Raw genomic sequence first — 23,520 nt, forward strand, 5'->3', positions numbered from 1 at the left:
CAAATCTGGCTCATTATTTTGTGACAGCTGGTTCTAATATTGTCAATGTATTATGTGACTATCTTCCAATGGGCCAAAACAACTACTTGCCATTCTTTAATTACACACCTGTTTGGCATTCCTTGTGCTGTGTATGAGGCTTGCAAGAGGTGGCTTTGGTCTGCGTTATGGGCTTGCACAGCAATGCTTTGTTCTTGAGAAGCCGGGGAGGCTGAGAAGGAGGCAGCTTCAAAGCATCTGTCTGGGTACTTGCCTGATTTGAAGTCGCAAAAGGAAACTCGGTCACTTTTTGCTGCATTAACTAAAAGGCTGGCACATGTGGCACAAAAATCAACAGATTTCATTTACCAGTCTACTTCTCCTACTCCCATTGCCAGCATTTTAAAATATGTTATACATAGAGAGAACTATAACTATTAGTGAAGTTATGTTTAAACTTTTACCTTTTCCTCCTTGGGAAACACAATTCCCAGGGAAGGCTTTTCTGTTACTATAGTCTAGGTCCAAAACACACCGCAGAAATAATCCAGTTTTGAGACTGAGCTTTAACTGCCCTGGCTCAGTGCTAGGGAATCCTGGGAACTGTAGTTTATTGTGGCACCTGAGCTCTCTGACAGAAAGATAAACGTCTCACAGAACTACAGTTCCCAGAATTCCTTAGCATTGAGCCAGGGCAGTTAAAGCAGTCTCTAACTGGATTATTTCTGCCGTGTGCTTTGGACCCTAAATACATTAAAAGGTACCAAATCTTGTTTGACCTTGTAATTTAAACAGGGTTAGCTCTAGTTAGTACTTGGAAGGGAGCCTGCCAATGAATACCACGTGCTGTAGACTATATTTCAGAAGAAGGAACTGGCAGAACCATCTCTGAGTATTCCTTGCCTAAGAAAACCCTATAAAATTCATGAGGTTGCGACAAGTTGACAGGCAACTTGAAGACACATACACACACATATTAAGAAAGCTGGTGGTTTCTTCCTTTCAGTGCTGTACTTAAGCTTAATTTTACTACTGTTAGTGCAAACTGTTCTTAGCTAAACATACAGTAAAAACAAGGAAAAATCTGTATAGTAAAAGCAAAGGTAATCCTATGAAACTAATCTAAGCCATTCAAGATGCTGTCTTGAATAGTCATTCATGTTTGGACTATGAAAAGTTTTGGATTTAAGTTATAATCTTGGATGTTTTGGATGCACATTTTTAAAACAAAAAGTACTACTAGCCAAAATAAATGACAGTAAAGTAACAGAACGCTGTACATACGGCACAGAAATGCCCAAATATTTTAAGCATAATATATAGAGAGAAGGAATGTAAACTAAATTGGTATTTTTAGCAGGTAAGACAAAGTTTTTCCAGGACAACTTACATCTCCAATTATTTTTGCTGTCACAGTAGGAACTGCACCTGTTAAGTTGAGGAAAGAAAGAAATCTGTTAACCCCGTCCATAATATTGTGAATTGTCCCATGTACACATACCAATACCTCCCAGGAAGCCAATAAAAGAAAACAACTTCTGGAAGTATTTTTAATGGCTTTCCTACCTTGCAAAACATTGTTGGAATTGGCTGTGGGCTGAGCAACAGGAGCACTAGCAAGGGACACAACATTTGCAATAACTGGAGTGGAATCCTTCCTGAGAGACGGAGGGGGTCCAGCTGAGGATGTTGGTGTCATAGAAAGATTTGCTGAGTAGATGAAACAGGAGGAGGTGAATTAGTGTGAATGCTAGTGACAATGAAGGCTGGTGTTTAATGAAGCACATTAAATCCTTCAATTTATTTTTCTCTAGACATACAAAAACCTCTTATGCCATCCCTATGTACTTCCCATAGCCTGTATCTTTTGTGTCCAAGAATGGCCACATCATAGCTCACAATGCAGAACACATTCTGTCCACTCTGCTGCCTAGTTTAAAAGAACTTGAGGGCAGCTGGATATTTTAGCAGTCAGAATACATAAGCACACACACAGAGACAATCAATCATGTTCAGTGTTTTGAAATTTGCTCTGCTTTTACTCTTCTATCAGTATATTCTACCTACAGCGACAGCCAAACTGTTATTTACCTGTATTATTTTGAGGGGGTGGTGGTGGAGGAGGTGGAGGCGGGGGCGGTGGGGGATCAGAAGCACACTGCTGGTTGCAAAACATCAGTATGCAAAGCAAGTTGCAAAAATGCTTAATTTCCCCTCGCCATTTCAGAGACTCGCCTAGTTTACCCTGCCTCTTGCACCCATCACATTTGGACATCTACAAAGGAAAAGAGAAAAAGCAGAATTAGAAGAGAGGATGCAGCAAGACTGAAATTCAGTTAAATAAAGGGCTGTGGACACAGGTGACTGCTTCCTCCTCAATGACAAGGAACTGTTGCATTTGGTAAATAATTCTATTATCATAGAATAGCCACAATCATTGAACTGAGAGCAAGCAAAAGATATTTTCTCTGCTGGGAAATCTTGAATATCAATATTCTAATTGATACTGAATTATCCGTCTATTATCCCCTCTGCTGTAAGCCGCCCGAATTCCCAGTGATTGGGCAGCATATAAATAAATCCTATTATTATTATTAATTAAGTAACATGCCCAGACACATTCTACATGAAAGGAGAAAGATTGCTTTAAGGCCAATCAAGCGAGGCTGGCTTTGAAGCCAGCTCAGATAGACACAAGAATCGTTGCTGTGGTCTATTATTACTTTTTAGGGGATAGGAAACAATATAAATCAGATATGCACCCCAGAATGGCTTACCTGGTAAAACAAAACTGTGAATTTCGACATGCAATCTTCTGAGCAGAATTCTTCCACCTTGCCCCCAAAATGATTCTGAACCAGCTTGGGAGATGTCTGCAAACAGTAGCTGCACATCTTACAGTGGTTCCCCCAACGTTTGGCTAAATCGTGCTTGTACAACAGTTTGCAGCCTGGAATAGTAACCAACAAGAACCACTGGCCATCAGACAGGCCTTCCCCATCATCTTAACTTGCTACTACCCAAGCCTCAGAGGGAAAAAAGAAGGGGCAGGCACATCTTTACCATGTCTAGCCCCACAGGAAGATGAAAGGCCCTCCCTCCATCTTGTTAGCCCATGAGTTATATAATTTAAATGTTTTTAAAAGAATTTTAGCCAAGCACTTAAGTCTTTAAGACTGAAGTGTTTGACAATCCGGCAGAAAAGTTACTGTAGATTGGTGTGTGTGTGTGGAGAAGGTGGGGATCATCTGCCAACGCACTACCCTGGTAGGCCACACCAGTTTACTTGATGCAACTGGAAGGAACTGCAGTTCTGGTTTCATTTTCTGCCAATTTCCTTGGCAGCTTTTTCACCATTTTGGGGTAACCGAACTGCTTATAGGAGTCATGGAGACAAAAGTTTGCATTTTGCCGTGTCTTGACCCATTTTCAGGGGAGTCTGGGGGTTTTCGTAGGTTTCAGAGCTGGGGAAGGGTAGGCTACACATGACTGGATGAGCCACATTTTGTACACCTCTGTTTTAGACAATACGCAAACAACATATAAATATGGATGTTGTTTTCAGCTCCTGTTGTCAATCACAGATAGCATGAATACACACAGTACAGTGGTACCTCGGGATACGAAATACCCAGGTTACGAATTTTTCGGGATACGAATAAATCCCATAGGGATTTATTGTTTCGGGTTATGAAAGTTTTTTCGGGTTACGAAAAAACTCCGGCGCTGTTTTAAATGGAGCCGCGGCAGAGCCGCGGCTTTTTTCCCCATTAGCGCCTATGGCAATTCGGCTTACGAAGGTTTTTCGGGTTACGAAATTAGCCGCGGAACGAATTAATTTCGTAACCCGAGGCACCACTGTAGTCTATACTGTGTCACAGCAAATTCTGTGAGCTCTGAAACATCACAGAACAAAACATCACAAAAGACAGAACAATGGGCCATAAACTGACAGATGATTCAGTTCATGGAAGTGAGCAAAGAAGTGGCAAGTAGTAAAAAAATCACCATTCCCCAAAGAAAATGTCATGACATTTTGCATTTCTCTTGATATACAACATCCAGGTTCCCCCCCCCCCCCCCGCCCTTCTAGCTAGGGGTGAACAGATATGGCACAAGCTAATTCCCTCTTGAAGATCACTGCCTAGTCTATTTACTTATATTTATCCTGGAACAAAAGGGATGATACTATACCTGCCAAAATCTGCCCGCAAATTCTTGATACTGCTTCTAAAATTGGGCTACTATCTTTTCTGAACAGTACTGAGTTTCCAGTGCAGCCCCACTACTGTGGCAATGCATTTCCCACAAACCTCGTTTCCATTGCAAGAGTTTTCTCCAAGCGTACAATCCAACCCCGTCCTTTCTTACCTTCACTACAGAATGACTTGTCAATGCCTGAGAACCGCACTGTCTCTTTGATAGTCTTCTCTATTTTGCAGTATTCGCACATTGACATGACACAGTTTATCTTCTTGTACTCATCACAGCAGGTCTTGCCACAGAACTGGAACATTTTCCCCTGAAATCAAACAAGAACGGGTTGGAATTCTCCAGTGTCCATCCAGCTCATGCAAATTCCTCCATTTTCGTTAAGCACTAACAAGAGGATCATGTCAACAATTTGAATGCACCTGTTATTAGGACTGAGTGTAACCTGGCATCCCAAAGGACCACAGAAAAACTAAACTAAAGATCTCAATAGTAAGTGCAAAACCCCAAACATCTGGAATACCTCACCTTTTGCTTTTAAAAAATGCATTCTAGATCTTACTGATGAAAGATAGGCTTTCCCTCAGTATGTGTGTAAACCTATGCTTGCCAAGACAGTGGATGAGTACAACCTCTCGAAGTTGGGGAAAGCGAGGGTACCCTTGCCATTTTCACAGTTCGAAAAATCAGACACAAGAAACCAAAAACAAAACCAAAACTGTAGAAGAAATCACATTTACATTATGCAGCTAAAAAACAATTTACCCATCTATGCAAGTCTCAGGATACATTTGGCTTACTCTGGCACAAAATTGTATACACGTTGAACTTCCCTTATCTGAAATATTTTGGACCAGAAGCATTATTTATTTATTTGATATGCCTGTATTTGCATATAAGTAAATAATGAACATTACCTTGGAGATGGGGCCCAAGGATAAACACAAAAATCATTTAGGTTTTATATATCCCTTATACACAGAGCCTGAAGATAATTTTATTTTTAATAATTTTGTGCACGAAACCAAGTTTGCATGCCCTGAACTATCAGAAAGCAAAGGCGTCACTATCTCAGCAACCCATGAAAAAAGTTTTGGATTTTGGAATTCCGGATAAGGGAGACTCAACGCATACTTCTGTTTTTGAATCAAGTCTAAATACACACCGCCTATCCTCTCACTGGGCTTTAAGTTTACAATTACAGCACTCACGCATCCATTGTCAAGGAGAGAGGGGGGCTCTGAACAACATCAACGGGCAGGTGCCAATTACCCTGTAATCGAGCAGTTCAGGCTTGGTTGCAAACAGGCGGTTACAGTGTTGACACCTGAGTTTGACGACAGTGCGAGAGAAGGTAACTTGCTGGGACTGAGCAGCGAGCCTCTGGAGACCGGCTGCAGCTGAGCTGCTGACAGAGCTTGGGGAAACTGTTGAGGTAGTATTGCCCCCTGCTGAAACTGTTGCTCCTGAGGGGATACTGACTATAACTTGGCCCTGCGACAAGGGTACCACCGATGAGTTCATTCCTGTGGGCTTGTTGAACAAGTTCTGTTGAAGTATTAAGAGAGAGGAGAAAATACACATAAAGACTTTACAGTACTTGTCTGACCATTGTCACACTCTGCATCAAATTACAATTTCAAAAAAGCTAACGGGCTTCTCTCTGGAGGCTGAGGAGAGGCCTTAAAGAGATTCCATGCTCCAGCACATTCAAAAGACGCCGAAACTACCTGTAAAATTAACAGGGATTGCGATAACTGCCTGCTGATTAGAGGCACAGTCTAGCACATAGATACATACACCCCTTTGCTCATAATTCTTTGTTCTGACAATCTACCTATTCCCAGTCTCCTTGCTTTTCCTTCATTTGAAGTGACCACTCTATATGTAAAAAAACAAACAAAAAACTCAGCTCTTGAAACACCAGAAATGCAAAGTGAGCAAAAACACAGACATCTGCACTGCACGCAACTGGCACATCACCTGGGATGGCTTTGAAGTTTGGCCATATATTTGGAACAAGAAGAGAAGGAGCAAGGCCTGGAGTTGAGCTCATTCATAGGCAGTCTTCAGAAACATCAAGCCTGCCAAGTATCTACTTCTGCCCTTCTTTTAATTTTCCAGTTGCCCCCACTCATTTCTGTTTCTTAAGGTTGCCAACATCTGTTCCTGATCCCTCATCATGTCACAATGTGCAGAATTTAGAAAAATTATTCTTTTGGACTGTAACTCTGAGAAGCCCCCAGCCTGCCTTGACTTCATTGCATTATACATATTCCCTATAGTAAATGGACTACCAAGTGCAAGTCAAAGGATACTGGAAAATACCAGTGTTTTATATTAAAGGTCCTTTTCTGTCTCTGGGCAGGACAGAGAAAGGTCTTCTGGATGGTAGCTCCCAGACTCTGGAATTCCTTCACTAAAGAGGCTTGGCAGCTGTTCTCCCTGCTGTCCTTCTGTAGGCAGGTGAAATCCCAACCCCATTGCCATGCTGTGTAAAGAACTTGGTTGTTCTCATGTTCTCATTATAAACTGTATTATAAAAGGTTTTATGTATGATCTTTTTTTATTTCTTGTGACGTATCTTTTAACTTGCTCAGATAGCTCATCTGCAGGTCTGCCAAGTTTTTCACTTGGCAGACCTTATAAAAACTAATTGCTCATAGCAGAAAAGTCTTTTATAATGTGCTGGATTGTGTTTTTATATTTCACTGTGCTTGCTTTGAATAGTGTTTCATTAATTGTATTTTAAATTTTTCATGATATGGGCCTAAATATCCTAAAGGCACCAGATCCTGTCTCATCTTGGAAACTAAGCAGGGTCAGCCCTGGTTAATACTTCGATTAATACCAGGTGCTGTAGTCTATATTTCGAAAAAAGGAACTGGCAAAATCACCGCTGAGTATTCCTTGCCTAAGAAAACCCTAGGAAATTCCTGGGCCACCATAAGTCAACAGGCAACTTGTAGTGTGCATGCGTGCGCACACACTTTTATTTGTCTGTGTTTTAACTTTTGTAAGCTGCTTTGAATCCCAGGACTGGGGGAAAGGTGGGATATAAATAAATTACTAAAACCACAAATTTTCTTATGCAACATATGTTTTTTTATTACCACAGACCCTACCTAATAGGGCTCAGAAACCAATGGTCACAAAGAAATCATACATTTGAGGAGACAAAAACTGGAGAAAAACTGAGGCTAAGGATAGAGACATAGACTGGCTCACTGACTATCTAGTTAATAATCAGACTGAAAAGTAAGACGTACCTGAAAAGCTACTACACAGCTATAGCTGCAAAAGTTGCGTATGCTCCCATCGGACATAGCGAGGTGATACTGAGGGATGGCTGAGGTCTTACAGCTGTTACATTGAATCTGGACACCTGACAGAATAGCAAGCATAACCAAAGGGAACTTAATGTATTTTAACCCCTTTGCTTTCAGAACATACCAAAAAAACGGCAAATGCAATCGTTACCTGAAGATGTGACCATTTTAACTCTGTGTGCAGACAGGCAGTTCACAGAACAGAAGAGCTCAGTTTTCCCCATATTATTTGTGCTTTCAATCATCTCAGCTGATGATCTCAGAGATTTACACAATGCACACGGAGTGATTTTTGCAGACTTCTGTGGAAAAGGGAATAAACAAGGATTAACCCTGTCATGTAGAGACAGAAAAGATATATTTAACCTGCAGTATCTGAGCAAGTTAAAAGATACGTCACAAGAAATAAAAAAAGATCATACATGAAACCTTTTATAATACTGTTTATAATGAGAACATGAGAACAACCCGAGTTCTTTACAAAGCATGGCAATGGGGTTGGAATTTCAAAACTCACGAAGACATAGGTCTCCACTAGAAAGCATGCATTTGTTGAAGACAAATGGCAGATGGGAATAAAGTGCATGACAACTCCAGATCCTTTTTTTTTCTGTGCAGCAAAGACTCATCTGGAGTGCTGGTTGGAATCAAAGCTGGTATTTGCGAAGAAAGAGCCAGCCTCTCTTATCTTCCCTATTGCTTGTCCCTCAAAAAATACCATCACCAAAAACCCACAATTTGGATCTATTCCTCAACTCCTCTTTATTTAGTCAGTTTCTCCTTTCAGACACATATTTAAGGCAGCTTCTTTGAATATCACTGAAGAGGCAGTGTTGAGGTATTCCATCCCACTCCTGTATAGCCCTAATGTGCAAACTAACAAACTGATTAATATACATGCGCACACACACAAAATCCCAAAGAATATCCAAACCTGCTTGTATGCTGTGACGCATGTTGAACTGCAGAACTTTTTGGACTGCCCTTCAATCTGAAGCATGTGGCACTGGCCCGAGGCACTGTAGCAGTAGCCCCCACAGTTTTCACAGCAGTTCATGGTTAAATTGTTTGCTGAACGGAACTTGGAGAAGCAGGCATCACTGCAGAGCTTGTGCACGACGTTCTGATAATTCACTTCATGCCGAATCTAGAAACAGGAGCAAGAAGAGAGTATAAAAGATGTCAACAAGGGGTATGGGAAGCTTTTCATCTCAAGTACAACTCCCAATAAGTACATCAATAGCTCTCAAATGCTAAGAGAGATCAATGGACTAGTTAATGCTAACACATAGTTCAGTAGTACATGAATGAGCTTGCTTCAGGTGCTCATTCCCCTTTTGGCAAGGCTGATCAGAAGTACTGAAAGCAAGAGAGGCTCATTCTAAACTAATTGGAGTGCCTCATTACAACTACATCAGAGCAACTGTGCTTCGTTTACAGTACTGCAACACTGTAACTCTCTTTGACGGATACACAAACGTGTATTTTAGATCCCAAATGAAACTCTGCATCTACACTGTAGAAATAATGTAGTTTGACACCACTAACTGTCATGGCTCCATCCTACAGAACCTCGGGATTTGTAGTTTTCTGAGGCAGAGAAGCCTAAAGATCTTTGGTTGAGAAGGCTAAAGACCTTGTAAAACCCCAGATCCCAGGCTTCCACAGGATAGAGCTACAGCATTTAAAAGTGGTGTGAAACTGCATTATTTCTACGATCTAGATGCACTCACAGACCATCACATATAAACATTTAAAATCACCTCCTCATACTGTAGGAACATACCTCCACCTCATAATTAAGTGTTAGTATGTATCTGATGAAGTGGGCTACCTTTCTGCAATACTTTCCATAGTACTTGTGAATGGACATAGTGTCTTACAATTTGCACTACAGGAGCCAACCCATGAAGTTAGGCAAGCCTGATGACTTGGTGCAGGCAAATAGTGGTCTGACAGATATAGATCAGGGAGGTTTCCCATTCAAAGCTAGCCATCCCCCACAGCCTTGCCTATCCCACATTCAGACAAAGAAGAGCTTGCAAGTTCATTTACCACTGCATTTTTCTGGCACATGCTGCACTTGGTGGAAATACTATTTGTGTGAATGGTGACGACAGGCTTCCTTTTCAGGTCATACATGGAAAGACACGACTGGCTGCAGAAGTCTTTGCTGGCGTTTGTGTTGTCAAACTGAGCAGTAATGACATCCTTTGGATTCAGAATATCCCTGTGGATTTTTTAAAAGGGGAGAAAACCAAGGTTTTCGGTTTGTATGGTTTCAAAATAACATCCTTTGCATAACACAGAATTATCAAGCTCTTTGCAGTTATAAAGACCATAGTGATAACCTTTTCTTTAGCATAATATGCTTGCAGAGTGAACAACTGGTGCTGAGAGTATGGCTGGGACGAGACCAAAACAGGGGTTGAGTGGGCCTAAGCCCACCTGAACAAAGTAAGTAAAATGAGGAAGGCAGTCAGGAAAAGATTAGCTATCTGGCATCTCCCAGCAAATTCTTCACAACTGAGGAAGACATATGGGAAATTTTGGCACTACAGATTTGTCTTCGAAGATTATCTTTGGTCCACGGCTCTATAATAATGTTTCCCTTTCTATAACATGTAACTAGATCAATCTGGACCAGGCCACATTTACAGGTTGCCCCCCCCCCCAACTGATTTTAAATTGCTGTGGTAGATTCAAAACCACCATCCTCACTTTGAGCAGGTGAAGCAGGTTTTCTTGGTCGCAGCTGGTGGCCGGGTAGCTGGTACAGTGTATCCCGTGAGGCACAGTGTGGAGCAAAAGAGCTGAGTGGAACCTTTTCTTTGATAAGCTGTTTGCCCCTTCTGCAAGATCTTCTTACAGCCGGAGCAGGAAACCCGAACAGCCGCACTTGGGACTGCAGGAAGCAGTTTGTTTACCCCTGCGGAGGGTGTATTGGGCGGGCCACTTGATGTTAGCTGTGGAGCTTACCAAAGAGAGAGAAAACAGACTACCATTACTAGGCCATCTTAGGAGTTTCACACTTCCAGAATGACCAGAGGCAGGTGGTGACCACAGATGTCTTGTGTAGGTATGGCACTCCATCTTTGGACAATTCCAGCCCAGGACATTTGCCTGATGACAGCATTACTATCTTTTTTCAGTGCCAGATAAGAGGGTTTTTTAATGCAGAGCTACACTGATCATGCAATCTATTGTATTTTTACTTCATTTTATGTATTTTAGCTTGCTTTTGTGAACCATCCTGGAAGCACTGCTCAAAAGGAGCACAGAAGTCTTTGAATTATGTAAAATATTGCCATGTGAAAAGTAAGTAAGAAAAAGGGCATGGCTTCCCCACAGCATAAGCATTTCTCCACCTTGCCCATCCACCCCAAATCCTATTCCTTACCAAGAGGGCTGCCACTGACTGAAAACACAGCACTGATCTTCAGTTCCCCTTCCTGAGTTTTTGGCTGCTGGCCATATTCCTGAAATAAACAATGACAATAAACAATTAAACAATCCCAGTTACTGCAATCGGCTATTGCCAACCCATGTTGAGCCCTGGGCCTTATCTGGAAGGCTCAACTCTAACTTCAGTGTGATTAGAGCCCCATGGTCGAAGCCATGACTTGCTCCTTGTCTTATACCCGCCTCAAGCTATTAAAGGCGGGTAAGAAATACCACCACCACCAACAACAACAATAATATATTATGCTAATTTCAGCCACAATGAAAAAAAGTGGCTCATCACTCCCCCTTCTTCACATATACATGGGTACAGGTTATCTAAACCTAATGGGAAAATTCACAAGGGGCCCTGACATAGCAACAAAAACATAAAAAGGCCAAGAGCCATAGAGAAAGGTGGAAATTGAGCATTCTGAACGCCACAGGATCCGGTGCAGACCCTGAGACCCCACTAACTTCTCAAGGCCCAGAAATCTTTCCCCCACCAAAAACAATTCAGTTAAAAGCACACTTTTAGTCTAAAAAGTTAGGTGACCGGGAGGTTGGCAGGGGCTAACCAGAACTCCCCTAGAAGGGTCCCAAAGTTGAGGGAAATGGTACAATGTCATTTCCAGTCCTCTAAAATGGCAGCCCATCAGAGTTTCAGGGAATGCTGAAATAGCACTGTAAAGCCCTGTTGGCTCCACACCATGCCCATCCCTGCAACACAGCTTCAGCCTCACAAGCAATGATGCAGCAATACAACAAGGATATAGGCAAAGACTACCCAGCTTATTTCCATCTTACCTCAGTATTCTCTGGTTCGTCCTTAATTTTATTCATCAGCCCCTGCTGAGGTGCCATAGCTTTATCATAGTCATTGTCCAAAGGCTCTTCCTTAATTCTAATATTTGCTGCATACGAATTCCCATGCTCTTGCCCAATAGATTCCTTATTAGAAAATAGGTAGCTGGACTCCTGCCAAATAGGAAGAACAACACCATTATTGTATACATTTCAAAGGGAAATTCTCCCAATATATCAGAATTTTGCTTCTAAATATTTTGAAAGATATTCCAGAATTACACCTAATTTCTGCCCACACAGAAAATCCAAATGCAAAACCTCAACAGCCCAGTAACAAAGCCCTAAGTCCTGGAGATACAATAAACTGAAGAATACTCTCCTTCTGCTGAAAAAGAACTGGACTGCATAGGCCTACAATCTTATTTCATATCGAGAGGTGAAATCTAGCCTTCTGTACTTTTTCAGGTCCTGGTCCTGTAAATTTCTATTTCTATCTTTCTTGGTTGCTGCTGTGCACTTTCAAGTTGTGTCTGACTTATGTCAACCCTATCATGGGATTTTCTTGACAAGATTTGTTCATAGGGTGTCTGCCTTTGCCTTCCTCTGAGGCTGAGAGTGTGTGACTAACCCAAGGTCACCCAGTGTGTTTCCACAGCTGAGTTGAAATTCAAACCCTGTTCTCCCAACAACGCACTGGCTACCTTTAAACTTCCCATTTTAATTCCACCTTCCCTTCATTTGTCTGGACCATTCCCTCCTCCAACCTTCCAATCCTGCAGTACCCAGTCCCAGAGTTTAAGAAGGTTGCTTTTTTGCACTACAATCTCCGGAAACATCTAGCCACAGAGAACTCTACTTCAAGCATAATTTTCCCACGCTCTGCTCATCCTCCAGTTTCACTTTATATCGTGAGAACCTGCTTGTTCACACTTTCCTAGGGCTCTGCTTTTCCTTGCCTTGTTGAAAGCTTCTAACCATGTCAAGCAATGGCACCTAGGAAAGGTTTTACTTCTCTTACCTTTCAGATGCTTGGATGGTTTAGTCAATCGCTACCAGAAGGTTCATCATTGTCATAACAAAATCCCTAATCCTGCCTACCCATCCCAAAAAAGAAGCCCATAGCTTCATACAAAACATCCATACTCATGCATGCTCAATACAAGGCCCAAGACTTACCCTGAAGTTAATTTCTGGAGTTTGTGGTGCTAATTGGGTACGTAATGTTTCTTCTACTTGATTGGTAACTAGAGAAAACAGAGATGCAGTTAGAAAAATTTGGGAGACAGATTCTCTGAGACTACTGCATTATCATTATTACTATTAAAACATTTATACCCTCCTCTGTAACACAGATCTCAGGAAAGCTTACAAAAAGAATTAAAGAAAGTTAGTTTAAACCAATAAAGTAAGTTAAAAACATTTTAAACAGCAATAAGTTAAACAGATATTAAAAGATTAAAACATATTAAACATATTTTAAAGATTTTAAAACCACCTACAACCATATTTGGTATGAATTAATGAGGTCCAAAGGCTTTGATGAACAGCCAGGTTTTAACTCGGGGCCTAAATGACAAGCGTTGGTGCCAGTCAGCCTCCAGTGACTCCAAGTCACAGAGCCCACTTGGGCCTACGTAGACAGGGATGAATGTCTATGCACCTGTTCCTTCAGTGGGAGCGCAACCCCATTCACAACAGGCTTTTTACCCAATTCTTGGATCTGAGAACCACCAATCCAGAGAGCTCGTCTTATTAGACTTTTTGTCCACATCATCACGTCTCAGCAACTAAAACTGATCCCATCAACACTCACTAAACAGTGCATTGGATACCTCCTTGGGCTCTGTAACAAGTTTGGTGTCATGTTCTGAGCAAACACAAGCATTTTCCCCTCAAAGTACCTAACATCTGTTTCACAGGAGATGGCCATGGGTTGCATACCTGAGATCTCTGGACCTGTATCCCAACTCCTCACTACTTGAAAAATCCTACTGGATGGGAGGTCGAGGGTGCAAATTATAGTGACATTTCCCAACTATATATTTATCTAGAGGAAACTCAATCTATCAAAGGGAGCATCATTCACTCATTTCAACAAAAGGCTCATATGAAATGAAATTACTGTTGAAATGAGACAAGCTATGCAGCAGTGCTTTATGACATTGAGTTGTTCAGAACTTTACAGAAGCAAGTATATCAAAGTGAGGCAACTGCTTCAAGCAGCAAAATATGAGGAGACAGAGAACGGCTCTGACTAATGCGGCACAAACCACTAGGAAGGGCTCTATATAAACCTCCCTAAAATCAACAGGAACAGATCAAGATAATGCTAAACCACTTGCGTTTTCTCCTCCCCGTCCGAGCAAACAAAATATTACCTGATTTATCAAGGAAATTACTTTTCAATCTAGAATCCAACTCCTTCGGCATTTTGTCCAAACGTTTGTCACGGTCTTGAAACGGTCCTTCTCTAGCTTTCTCCTTTGTCAAAAAACTCTCTTTACCATCATCTCTTGCTATGCTAAAGTCTTTCCGAATGGACTTAAATACAGAGGGTCCTTTGTCAAAAGGCGGAGAGAGTTCCTTCTGGATTACATTTTGCATCTGTGTGTCTTTCTCACTGTCCACTATGTGATCCCGAATCCTCCTCACATCTCCCCGGCTCTCTTCAGGGCGAAGGACAGAAGGGAGAGCCTCTTTTGGAGCAAACGTTTGCTCATCTTCATTATCACTCCCAACAACAGGAATCCCTGTGAGATCCCCAGAGTTCAGGAAGTAATCACCATCGTCCAATAAAGAGTTTGTAGAACCTGTTCGGTTTTGCATTCTGTAGGGTATGCTGTCAAAGGCAGGGGTTAGGTTGTGGACAGTTTTCTCAGACATCTTGGTATGTACACGGTTACCACCTGCAGAAGGGAGGAAGAATCAGACCTTAAAAATCACCTCATTTGGAATCTAGAGGCAGACCTAAGGCTAGGTACACTGAAAAATTAGTATCAATCCTGAACATAACTTTCTTCAAGTTATTTGAGGGAGATTCTTGAAATTCTGACACTAAATGATTAACAATGTTCAAATGTTTAATACTAATTACATAAACCTTTATTCTGCCCCCCCCCCCCATTAATTACTTTCCCCTGTCAATCAAAAGGTTATAATATCTTTAGCCTCTTTGGTCATAAGAAAGGTATTTCAAACATAATTTTGGTTGCTCTTTTCTATTCTTTTTTGAGCTCTACATTATTCCTTTTCATATAGGCTAAGACTATATGAAAAGACTAAAAAGGTAGCATTTAATGTCTTTTACCTCTGGCCACATTAGCTCAGAAGATGGTAGCTACAGTCCAAAACATCTATAAAGCAGGACGGGAAATCCTGTGGCTTGCACCTTTTATTCAGCTGCTTACCTCTTCCTGGATCCAGCACAAAGCAATCCCTACTAGATAAAAATATGGGCCCAAATTCCTGATGAGCTTACAGGAACAACAATTTTGTATTAAAACATAGTTCAAGCCTCTCCTCTCCCATCATCCCACACAAACTGGGGGGGGGGGGGAAGCTTAAAAATAATACAAAACAAGAAATGGGACTTCTAGCCTGTGTAGAGGGAAGCACTATTGTAATGCAAGGGCATGTTCTTAAATGGGCAATTAAGACCCATTACCTTAACAAAAGACCAGCTGATGACACTGGGTTTCCTGATATGGCTCAACCAAACTGTCTGAATGTTCAACTCTCCTTTGTGTAATGGCTTTGGGAACACTCATACTAAGTGGTTGCATTTCAAAATTTACTGCTAAACCAGTGTGCCTCGATTTTTAAATCCGCTCAGCACATGGCCCCAGTTAGTAGAGATGGGATGGAACTAAACTTGAGTAAGAGTTTTTTCCAGGAAGAGAAGCCTAAGAAATATATGCTGTATCTACCAGACTGAGTATATTACAACAGTTTGTAATACTGGTTTCATTGCCAGGGCTTCTTCCTATAGAATCCTGGGATCTGTACTCTGGAGAAGTGTTTAAAATTCACAACCAGCTCTAGTCCATTCCCTGAACTGTTCAGCTATTTAGCAGAGAACTCTAAGCATCTCGCCAAATTACAAAACAGAGGATTCCATGGGCAACCTTCACAACAAATTAAAAAGATATTAAACTGCTTCAAATGAGCAGTGTGGCTATTCGGGGAAATGTTAATTAATTAGTGTGTTACTGATAACTGTGCCCTGTGTGGCTGGAATTGCTTTCTTAGACCTGTTCCAGACTGCCAAATAAAGCTGCTTCGGGTCTCTTTGAAGGTATGCTATTTAAATGATGCATGGGGTCCTAAGAGTCTGGAGGTCATGCCAAAGCCACACTCCATTCCTAAGCACTGGAAGGCAGCTTTGGTACAGCCTCCGGACTCTTAGGACCCATGCATCATTTAAACAGCATACCTCCAAAGAGACCTGAAGCAGCTTTAGTTTGACAGTCTGGAACAGGCCTAAGAAACTTAATATGGCATTAAGTTAACATGGTAGAAACTTACCTCCTCCTATATAATATAATATAATAATCATACAGGGAAGGGATAAAATTTTGTGAGTAAACAAAAGAACTGCTTACGTTTTTCTACTATGCGGCCAAAAACTACATCGGCTTTGTCTTTGAACTGCAAACAAGAAAAAGAATTAAATGGTAAATCTGTCTGATGTAAATTCAAGAGAATACATTCCCTCCCTTGTCACCCATTTCCCAGGAGAAAACAAACTTTAGAATTTAAGGCAATTCAACAATGCAGTATGTTATGCAAGTGAAAGAAACACAGATTTACATTTAAGGTTGCCTGATTTACATTCAGTGGTATAAAAACACTGTAGTTTAAGAGCAGAATTCAGGCTATGTCCTGTTGGCTCAATTGGAAGCTGATTTTCAGACAGATATGCCTCCAAATCACCAGGGATGTTGTGCAATGTCACAAATTGTATCTGCTTACAGTAAGCATAGAATCATAGAGTTGGAAGAGACCGCAAGGGCCATCCAGTCCAACCCCCTGCCATGCAGGAAATCCAGATCAGAGCATGGTGTAGTGGTTTGAGCATTAGACTATGACTGTGGAGACTAGGCAATAGAAATCTACTGGGTGACATTGGGCAAGTCACTCTTTTTCAGCCCCAAAGGGAGGCGAAAGCAAATCCCCTCTGAACAAATCTTGCCCAGAAACCCCTGTAATAAAGTTCGCCATAGGTCAGACACAACTTGAAGGCACAGAACAACAACTACACATAGATTGTCCAAATATAAACATCTTCCTTTAGTTCACTTAAAATTTGAAAGAACTGACCATCTTCTCTTTGCCTAATATTTGTAGTTACTTTTTTATACTTGAAGACTGAAATGTTGGCTGCCAGCTCTTGTTCTTGTACCTTTCCTTGTTAATGTTTGAAAGATGGGATTGCCCTTTACAGGAGTAAGTTGCTCCAAGTTTCCAAACACAACAACATGTTTCTGCCCAAACAGATCATCACTACCACAGATGAAGAAATGCAAGTATGCTACAAATCACACTAATCTCATCAATGGCTAGAAGAGTAGCACTTTCATCAGTTTGCTCAGAACTGCTGTAATCCCATCATTCACTTTGCAATCCTCCAACATTTTCATACACTCTGCAGAGATCACAAACAGGTGATGGGTGGCTATATGAATATTGGTACATCTTGGGCAAGTTATTTTTCTAGCCTATAACTAAGAATGCCCCAGGCAGCAGAGCTGGGAGATTCTGGGAGCTGTAATCCAAAAAGGTAATTTTTCCATGCTCTGCCAATGTTTTCGAAGCTCTGCCAAACCAGTAGAAGCAACAATACAAGAACATTCAACACAGCCTGATCTAACATAAATGTTTTAATTGCTCTAATCAAGAAACCCATGCCAGTGCCTACAAATCCACTAACAACTGCTTTTCATTACTGCATGTGTATAATTTGTTCTGGACATCAACGCCGGATCACACTACTTTTTTCTCTGGCACATTATATTGAGGACTGATTGAATAAAGTGTTTGGATTTGGCCTTTGTTCAAGGTGGGCTTATAGAGCACTGGTGATAGCATCAGCATTCATTTGCCACACACTAAGCTCTATAGCACATTCAGTTAAAGGATCATTTTGACTCAGTCCCACTCTACTCTGAGAGTCATTAACAACTTCATTTTCGGTGCAAGCAATAAAAGCGTCTTTCCCCCCCAAAATTTCCTCCTTCTGCTTCATGAAACGAGTCTGTGAAGAGCTTCCTCACTTTCTTTGTAATTTATGATGGCTTAATAGCTCTTTCTCACATCTCCAGGGTTTAAACAAGATGTGCAAACCACTTTGAATATTAAGAAAAGAATGAACTATTTTCTAGCTTGTCAATTGTCATTGACAGAGAGACGGGATATAAATAAAAGTTTTATATTATTATTATTATTATTATTATTATTATTATTATTATTATTATGTTTTTTCACCAAACATACTGATATTCTATGCAAACTGGATCTTCTTCAACTTAAGACTGACAGGTGTATCACTGAACTCTCACATCTGCACATTTGATGCCCAATGCTCCACTGCCTCTCCCTCAAGCTTTCACTTGTTACTACCTTCCTTGTCCAGACTTTCCAAGCTCTATATAATCCTCAGTCTTGGATATTATTTTTCACCCAAGATGTCTGTTCCTTGGATAATGACCTTCTGGATTACATTTTGCAATTTATCAAATTTTCTAAGAAGAGAAAGACAGAAAGAGAGTTGGTACCACCTCAATGCACTCAACAGGGCTAAAACAGACACTACTTGGGAGAAATTACTCTGATTAAATTTCCCAAGCTTACAGTAGAGATTCCTAATTTTGATCAGTGCAGTGGCACTTGAGGAGTGGCTGACAAGTCCTTCCTTTCTCTTCCAGGACTGACTTGGAAGCAATTTTGGATGGAGTTGGCAATGGTAGAAATGTACAAACTCTAATTTCAAAACAAAAACTTATAATAGTATAACTATGTATGGTTAACATATAATTTTATAACTATGTTTAATAATTAATCAAATATAGTATATGTTCTGTCAAGCTAAGTAGCCTGATTATTGATGCACTGGAGATGAAATGCCTTGCGCTACCATTTTACAACAGTAAATTTGCTATTACTGATTAATACTGTATACATTTGCCACTTATGAAGTTGTTGGTGTTGGAGTTGGATGGTGGAAAAAGAGAAGGGGTAGTCTCAAAGGTTTGGTTCTACATCCTTGATCTCTGCACCATACCCTGCCAGGAACTGCAACCTCACAAACTGCTTTAAGCAGGTAAATGAATTTAAAAACTATGTTCAATTCAGCTTTTAATCTGCCTTTCCTTCAAGTTCAGGACAATGTATTTAATGCTTGACAAAGACATGGTATGTATGTGCAGGTGCAAGTCTCTAAAACTGGTAAATATTATTACAATTAGTATTAAATTCATTGCAGTTTATTACTGCTGCTGCTACTTTTTTTGGGGGGGGGAAACGTATACACACTTCTATAATTGTTATGGCAATAAGAAAAAATAACACTGACTTCAGAAGCATATTTATACTAAGCCAAAACATGATAAGATGCTTTGTTTCTTCTTCTAAATCATCTTAAACTAAATCATTCCTAATCATCATCATTATCTTTATGCATACCCTGCCTTTGCCATCAAATTAGGACTCTAGATGGCATGGAACTTAAAGCTATATGGCATCCCTTTCCCTTGTCCCCTAACTGGATTTAAATCTATCCCTTTATTACAGGGGTAGGCAACACAGGACAGTCAGCATGGTGTAGTGGTTTGTGCACTGGAAGGGAACACTGAAGACCAGGGTTTGAATGGAAACCCATTGGGTGACCTTGGGCAAGTCACACTCTCTCAGCTTCAGAGGAAGGCAAAGCCAAGAAAACTTAAAAGCAGCAATAGCAACATGGGACTCTCCAGGTGCTGCTACTACTGCAACACACCACAATTCTACCCGAGCATAGCCCATGATTTTAGGCAAACTACTCTCTCTCAGACTCATTTTCCCATCAGCACTACAGAAATAATAGTACTGGACAAGGTTTTAGTAGCCTAGTGCTCTGACAATTATGAACAGAGCTATATGAACACTATGCATATTACAGTGAGCCCTTGATATTCGCTGGGGTTTGGTTCCAGGATTCCCCATGGATACATGGATGCTCAAGTCCCAGTATAGACAATGGTATCTGTTATATAAAATGGCAAAATCCTGGTTTGTCTTTGGAAATTTTTGTCTTTTAAAAGATATTATCAAGCCAAGGATGCTCAGACCTGTGGATAAAGAATCAGTGGATATGGAGGGCCTACTGTATGACATACATTTAAATTTAACTGATTCTTTCAATATTATATTGCATTCTTTCCCATTTTGGTTTAAACATATTTAAACCGACCCTCTAAAGACAGACACAGAGACGAAATTTGAAAACAAATGTGGAAGCACAATTATAATATTCAGGGGTAACACACTTCAGTTCAGTTTTGTTGCCTACATGCAAACAAATTGCCTGTTTGAACTCATTAAGAAAGACTGGCGAAAACTTTTTTTAACCCTGATAACCAGCCGTCATGTAAGTTCTCAGAAGTTAGAATCCTGGATTTGCTCAATTCTGTCCATTTGATTGCAAAGCCTTCTTTGAGGGGAAAGGATCAGGGAAACTCTTAAAAGAAAGTATGCAATTATAACCACCCACCCACAAAAAATTCCCATTTTTCCAAATTCCCTTTGCAAAGCCTCCACCCAGCACATTTCTCTGGAGGAAAATGATGTAAAACAGATAAATAATCTTTGCAACAGTCTTAAAATCCCAACTCTTCTGACAAAACAAGTGTGAAAGAAACACACTGATGGGGAGGGGGGGGGGAATGTTAAATATCCCAGCCAATGCATTGCCCCTCCCAGGTTTGAGAAACCTTGCTTATGCTAAGAAGAGTGGCCACCAGACTCCACCTGGGAGTCCTTTCCAGGGTTGTGTTTTGCAGGTTCACCAAAGCCACTCCTCCCATTGCCTACCTTCAAAGCATCTAGGGAGAGAGGAGTGCAGTGGGTAACAAAGAGCCAGCTTGCTGCATATACCTGCTGCAGGAAAAGAAGCACTTCCAACAGGAAGTGAACCCCTAGAGGTCAGGAGAGCCATAGAGAGCAGGGAAGAAGAGAGCTGCTGAGCTGTGAACTCCGAAGAGCATGGCTGGGAACTGCAGAGCCCCCTAGCCGTGTCAGATGCCGCAGCCGCCCGTCTGTCGAACGTCTGCCATTCAGGCTCCAAGCCGGGCAGGGATTTCCCCTTCATCCTGTTTTCTCTCCATAAAGTTGGCCAGGCACATGTTCTTCAGGACTTGTTTTCATGGATACTCACAGCGTGTGCTCACACAGATGTTGTGCCAGAAAACCTGAGCAGCTGACAAAACTCTGGACCAACACAACCTGCTTGGAAGAATCCACTAAAGGGAAATAAAATCAATCTCTACTCAAAGGTTTACAGATTAACAAGCTCCAAGGTGTCCGATAAATTATTGGTCTAACGTTTAAAGGATGCTGGGAAGGTTTAACCAAACTTAATCGACGTCAAGGGTAGGATGATAGTGCGATTAAAGAAAATTATAGCATGAAGATTAAATATAGATTGATATATGTAGATAATACAATGAACCCTTCTCTTACGTGGGGGATCTGTTCCAGACCCCCTCCTCTAAGGGGAAAAGCGCATATGGTTGCACCCCACTGAAAATAATGGAGCGCGAGCCCACACTGCAAGATGCGCGCCATTGCTTTTCCCCATGCAGCTTCCGCAAAAGCTGGAAACCACGTACGGCTTGCTCATGTACAACGTGGATGTACTGTATATTTTAATTAGTTTATTATAATATACTATAATTATAAATGTAGATTAATGTATTTGAATACAGTGGGGCCTTGTAATCCATGGGTTTGCCATCCACAGATTTAAACATCCACAGATTTAAGCATCCACAGACAGCAAACCCCCATTATCCTCAATGGCTGCGCATGCACACAGCCATGCCACCATTCAATCATTTTATGTGCAAGCAATGACCATATGTCCAAATTCGTATGAGTACATAAAATACATACATACTATTAACATTAGTAAGATACCTACACCTACGGACATCAATAAAATATGAATATAAATGTAAACATAAGTCATAAAGATAAAATATAGACATAAATTATAACTGCATAAGCATGCCACTGTTAGGGACAACGGGACTTCAGGTAAGCCTCCATTGTTTCAGGTAAGCCTCCTTTGTTGCAAAACCTCCAAAGAAGGAGACTCCACCACACTCCAAGGCAATGTCTTCCACTGTCAAACAGCTCAACGTCAGAATCATAAAGTTGGAAGAGACCGCAAGGGCCATCCAGTCCAACCCCCTTCCATGCAGGAAATCTAAAGCAAAGCATCCCCAACAGATGTCCATCCAGCCTCTGTTTAAAGACCTCTGAGGAAGGTGACTCCACTACACTCCGAGGGAGAACTTCCTAACAGTAAGAGCTGTTCAACAGTGGAAGATGCTGCCTTGGAGTGTGCTGGAGTCTCCTTTGGGTTTTTTTTAAACAGAGGTTGGATGGCCATCTGTTGGGGTGCTTTCATTGTGAGTTCCTCCATGGCAGGGGGTTGGACTGGGTGGCCCTTGTGGTCTCTTCCAGCTCTATGATTCGATATAGATCTGTGTTTTTGTCTGGATTAATACACATTAAAATATAGATCAAAAATGTGAACATCTAGGACTGGCAACCTTTTACTGGCTCTGGTGCCTCGCTTTTAACGGCAACTTGCAAACAGAGAGTAAGCGGTAAAGCATTTTCAATCACTGTGCTCTCATGCTAGGAAAAAATTCTGCATATTGGGATGCTGTTAAAAAAACAGCAATGGTGCTAAAAACAAACAAACCAAAAATGTGGGAGTAGTATCATTTCTGAAAGGTAGTTAAGGTTTTTATGTACACTGGCAGAAGTGAAAGACAAGGACACGCAGACACACACTTTGGATGTGTGCAAAATAAAATGTCCAGTTACATTCTCCAGTATATATTTTACAAAGGGCGCACTCAGTATCCTTCAGTCTTTGATCGAGGTAACTAGAGAGAAATCCGGACAGTATCTTTTGGTTTTCCAATCATAATAAAGTCATGCCCCTGAAACACACTCTACAATGCTGAAATGAAGAGGAACTAGCCAAGATTTTAGAAATAACTTTAGGCAGACTGTTAAGAAAGGGTTCTTTGAAGAAACTCGACTTTATACGTTCCATAAGACCATCCAATAAACCCAGATATACAAGTGGGTCCTACAAAAAAACAATAACCAAAAGTTGGCCTGTGGAGTGGCTCTTGTTCAGAGCTTCCAGCCAGTTATGGGGCTGCATTTACACTGCAAAATTAATCCAGTTTAACACTGCTGTAACTGCTATGGCTCCATGCTATGCAATTCTGGGATTTGTAGTTTTGTGAGATATTTAGCCTTCTCTGCCAGAGAGCTCTGATGCTCCAACAAATGGCAACCCCCAGGATTCCATACAATAGAGCCCTGGCAGTTAAAGCAGTGTCATACTGCATTAATGTTGTAGTGTGGCAGCAGGAATGCCCTGATTCCCAGCCTTCTGCTATTTCCATCCAGCCACTAATTAATTTGCCACATTCACTGAGCATATTCAGTCCTCACTGGATGGTTTGGGCTA

General features: G+C 41.1%; 1 protein-coding gene across 4 annotated transcripts in view; it reads right to left on the minus strand.

Annotated features, from left to right (window-relative positions):
* LOC121915602 (zinc finger MYM-type protein 4-like) overlaps window positions 1–23,520 on the minus strand; it is a 72,696-nt gene that overhangs the window by 13,803 nt on the left and 35,373 nt on the right. For 3 of the 4 annotated variants that reach the window (XR_006100721.1, XR_006100722.1, XM_042439944.1), the window contains exons 3-18: window positions 14,147–14,674; window positions 12,945–13,012; window positions 11,769–11,939; window positions 10,921–10,999; window positions 10,242–10,494; window positions 9,576–9,750; window positions 8,455–8,667; window positions 7,672–7,822; window positions 7,461–7,576; window positions 5,464–5,739; window positions 4,351–4,501; window positions 2,757–2,929; window positions 2,071–2,254; window positions 1,546–1,689; window positions 1,370–1,407; window positions 109–253 (exon numbers count right to left, since the gene is read on the minus strand). Coding sequence is in view for 2 of the 4 variants with exons in the window: in XM_042439944.1 (XP_042295878.1) it covers window positions 109–253; window positions 1,370–1,407; window positions 1,546–1,689; window positions 2,071–2,254; window positions 2,757–2,929; window positions 4,351–4,501; window positions 5,464–5,739; window positions 7,461–7,576; window positions 7,672–7,822; window positions 8,455–8,667; window positions 9,576–9,750; window positions 10,242–10,494; window positions 10,921–10,999; window positions 11,769–11,939; window positions 12,945–13,012; window positions 14,147–14,651 (2,842 nt within the window). In the remaining 2 variants the exon portion in view is untranslated. Of the gene's footprint in view, window positions 1–108; window positions 254–1,369; window positions 1,408–1,545; window positions 1,690–2,070; window positions 2,255–2,756; window positions 2,930–4,350; window positions 4,502–5,463; window positions 5,740–7,460; window positions 7,577–7,671; window positions 7,823–8,454; window positions 8,668–9,575; window positions 9,751–10,241; window positions 10,495–10,920; window positions 11,000–11,768; window positions 11,940–12,944; window positions 13,013–14,146; window positions 14,675–16,369; window positions 16,416–20,834; window positions 20,916–23,520 lie in introns of those variants that run through there. The other variant, XM_042439945.1, reaches the window with a different exon arrangement.

The sequence above is a fragment of the Sceloporus undulatus genome, chromosome 9 (assembly GCF_019175285.1).
Source record: "Sceloporus undulatus isolate JIND9_A2432 ecotype Alabama chromosome 9, SceUnd_v1.1, whole genome shotgun sequence".
Classification (NCBI taxonomy): Eukaryota; Metazoa; Chordata; class Lepidosauria; order Squamata; family Phrynosomatidae; genus Sceloporus; species Sceloporus undulatus.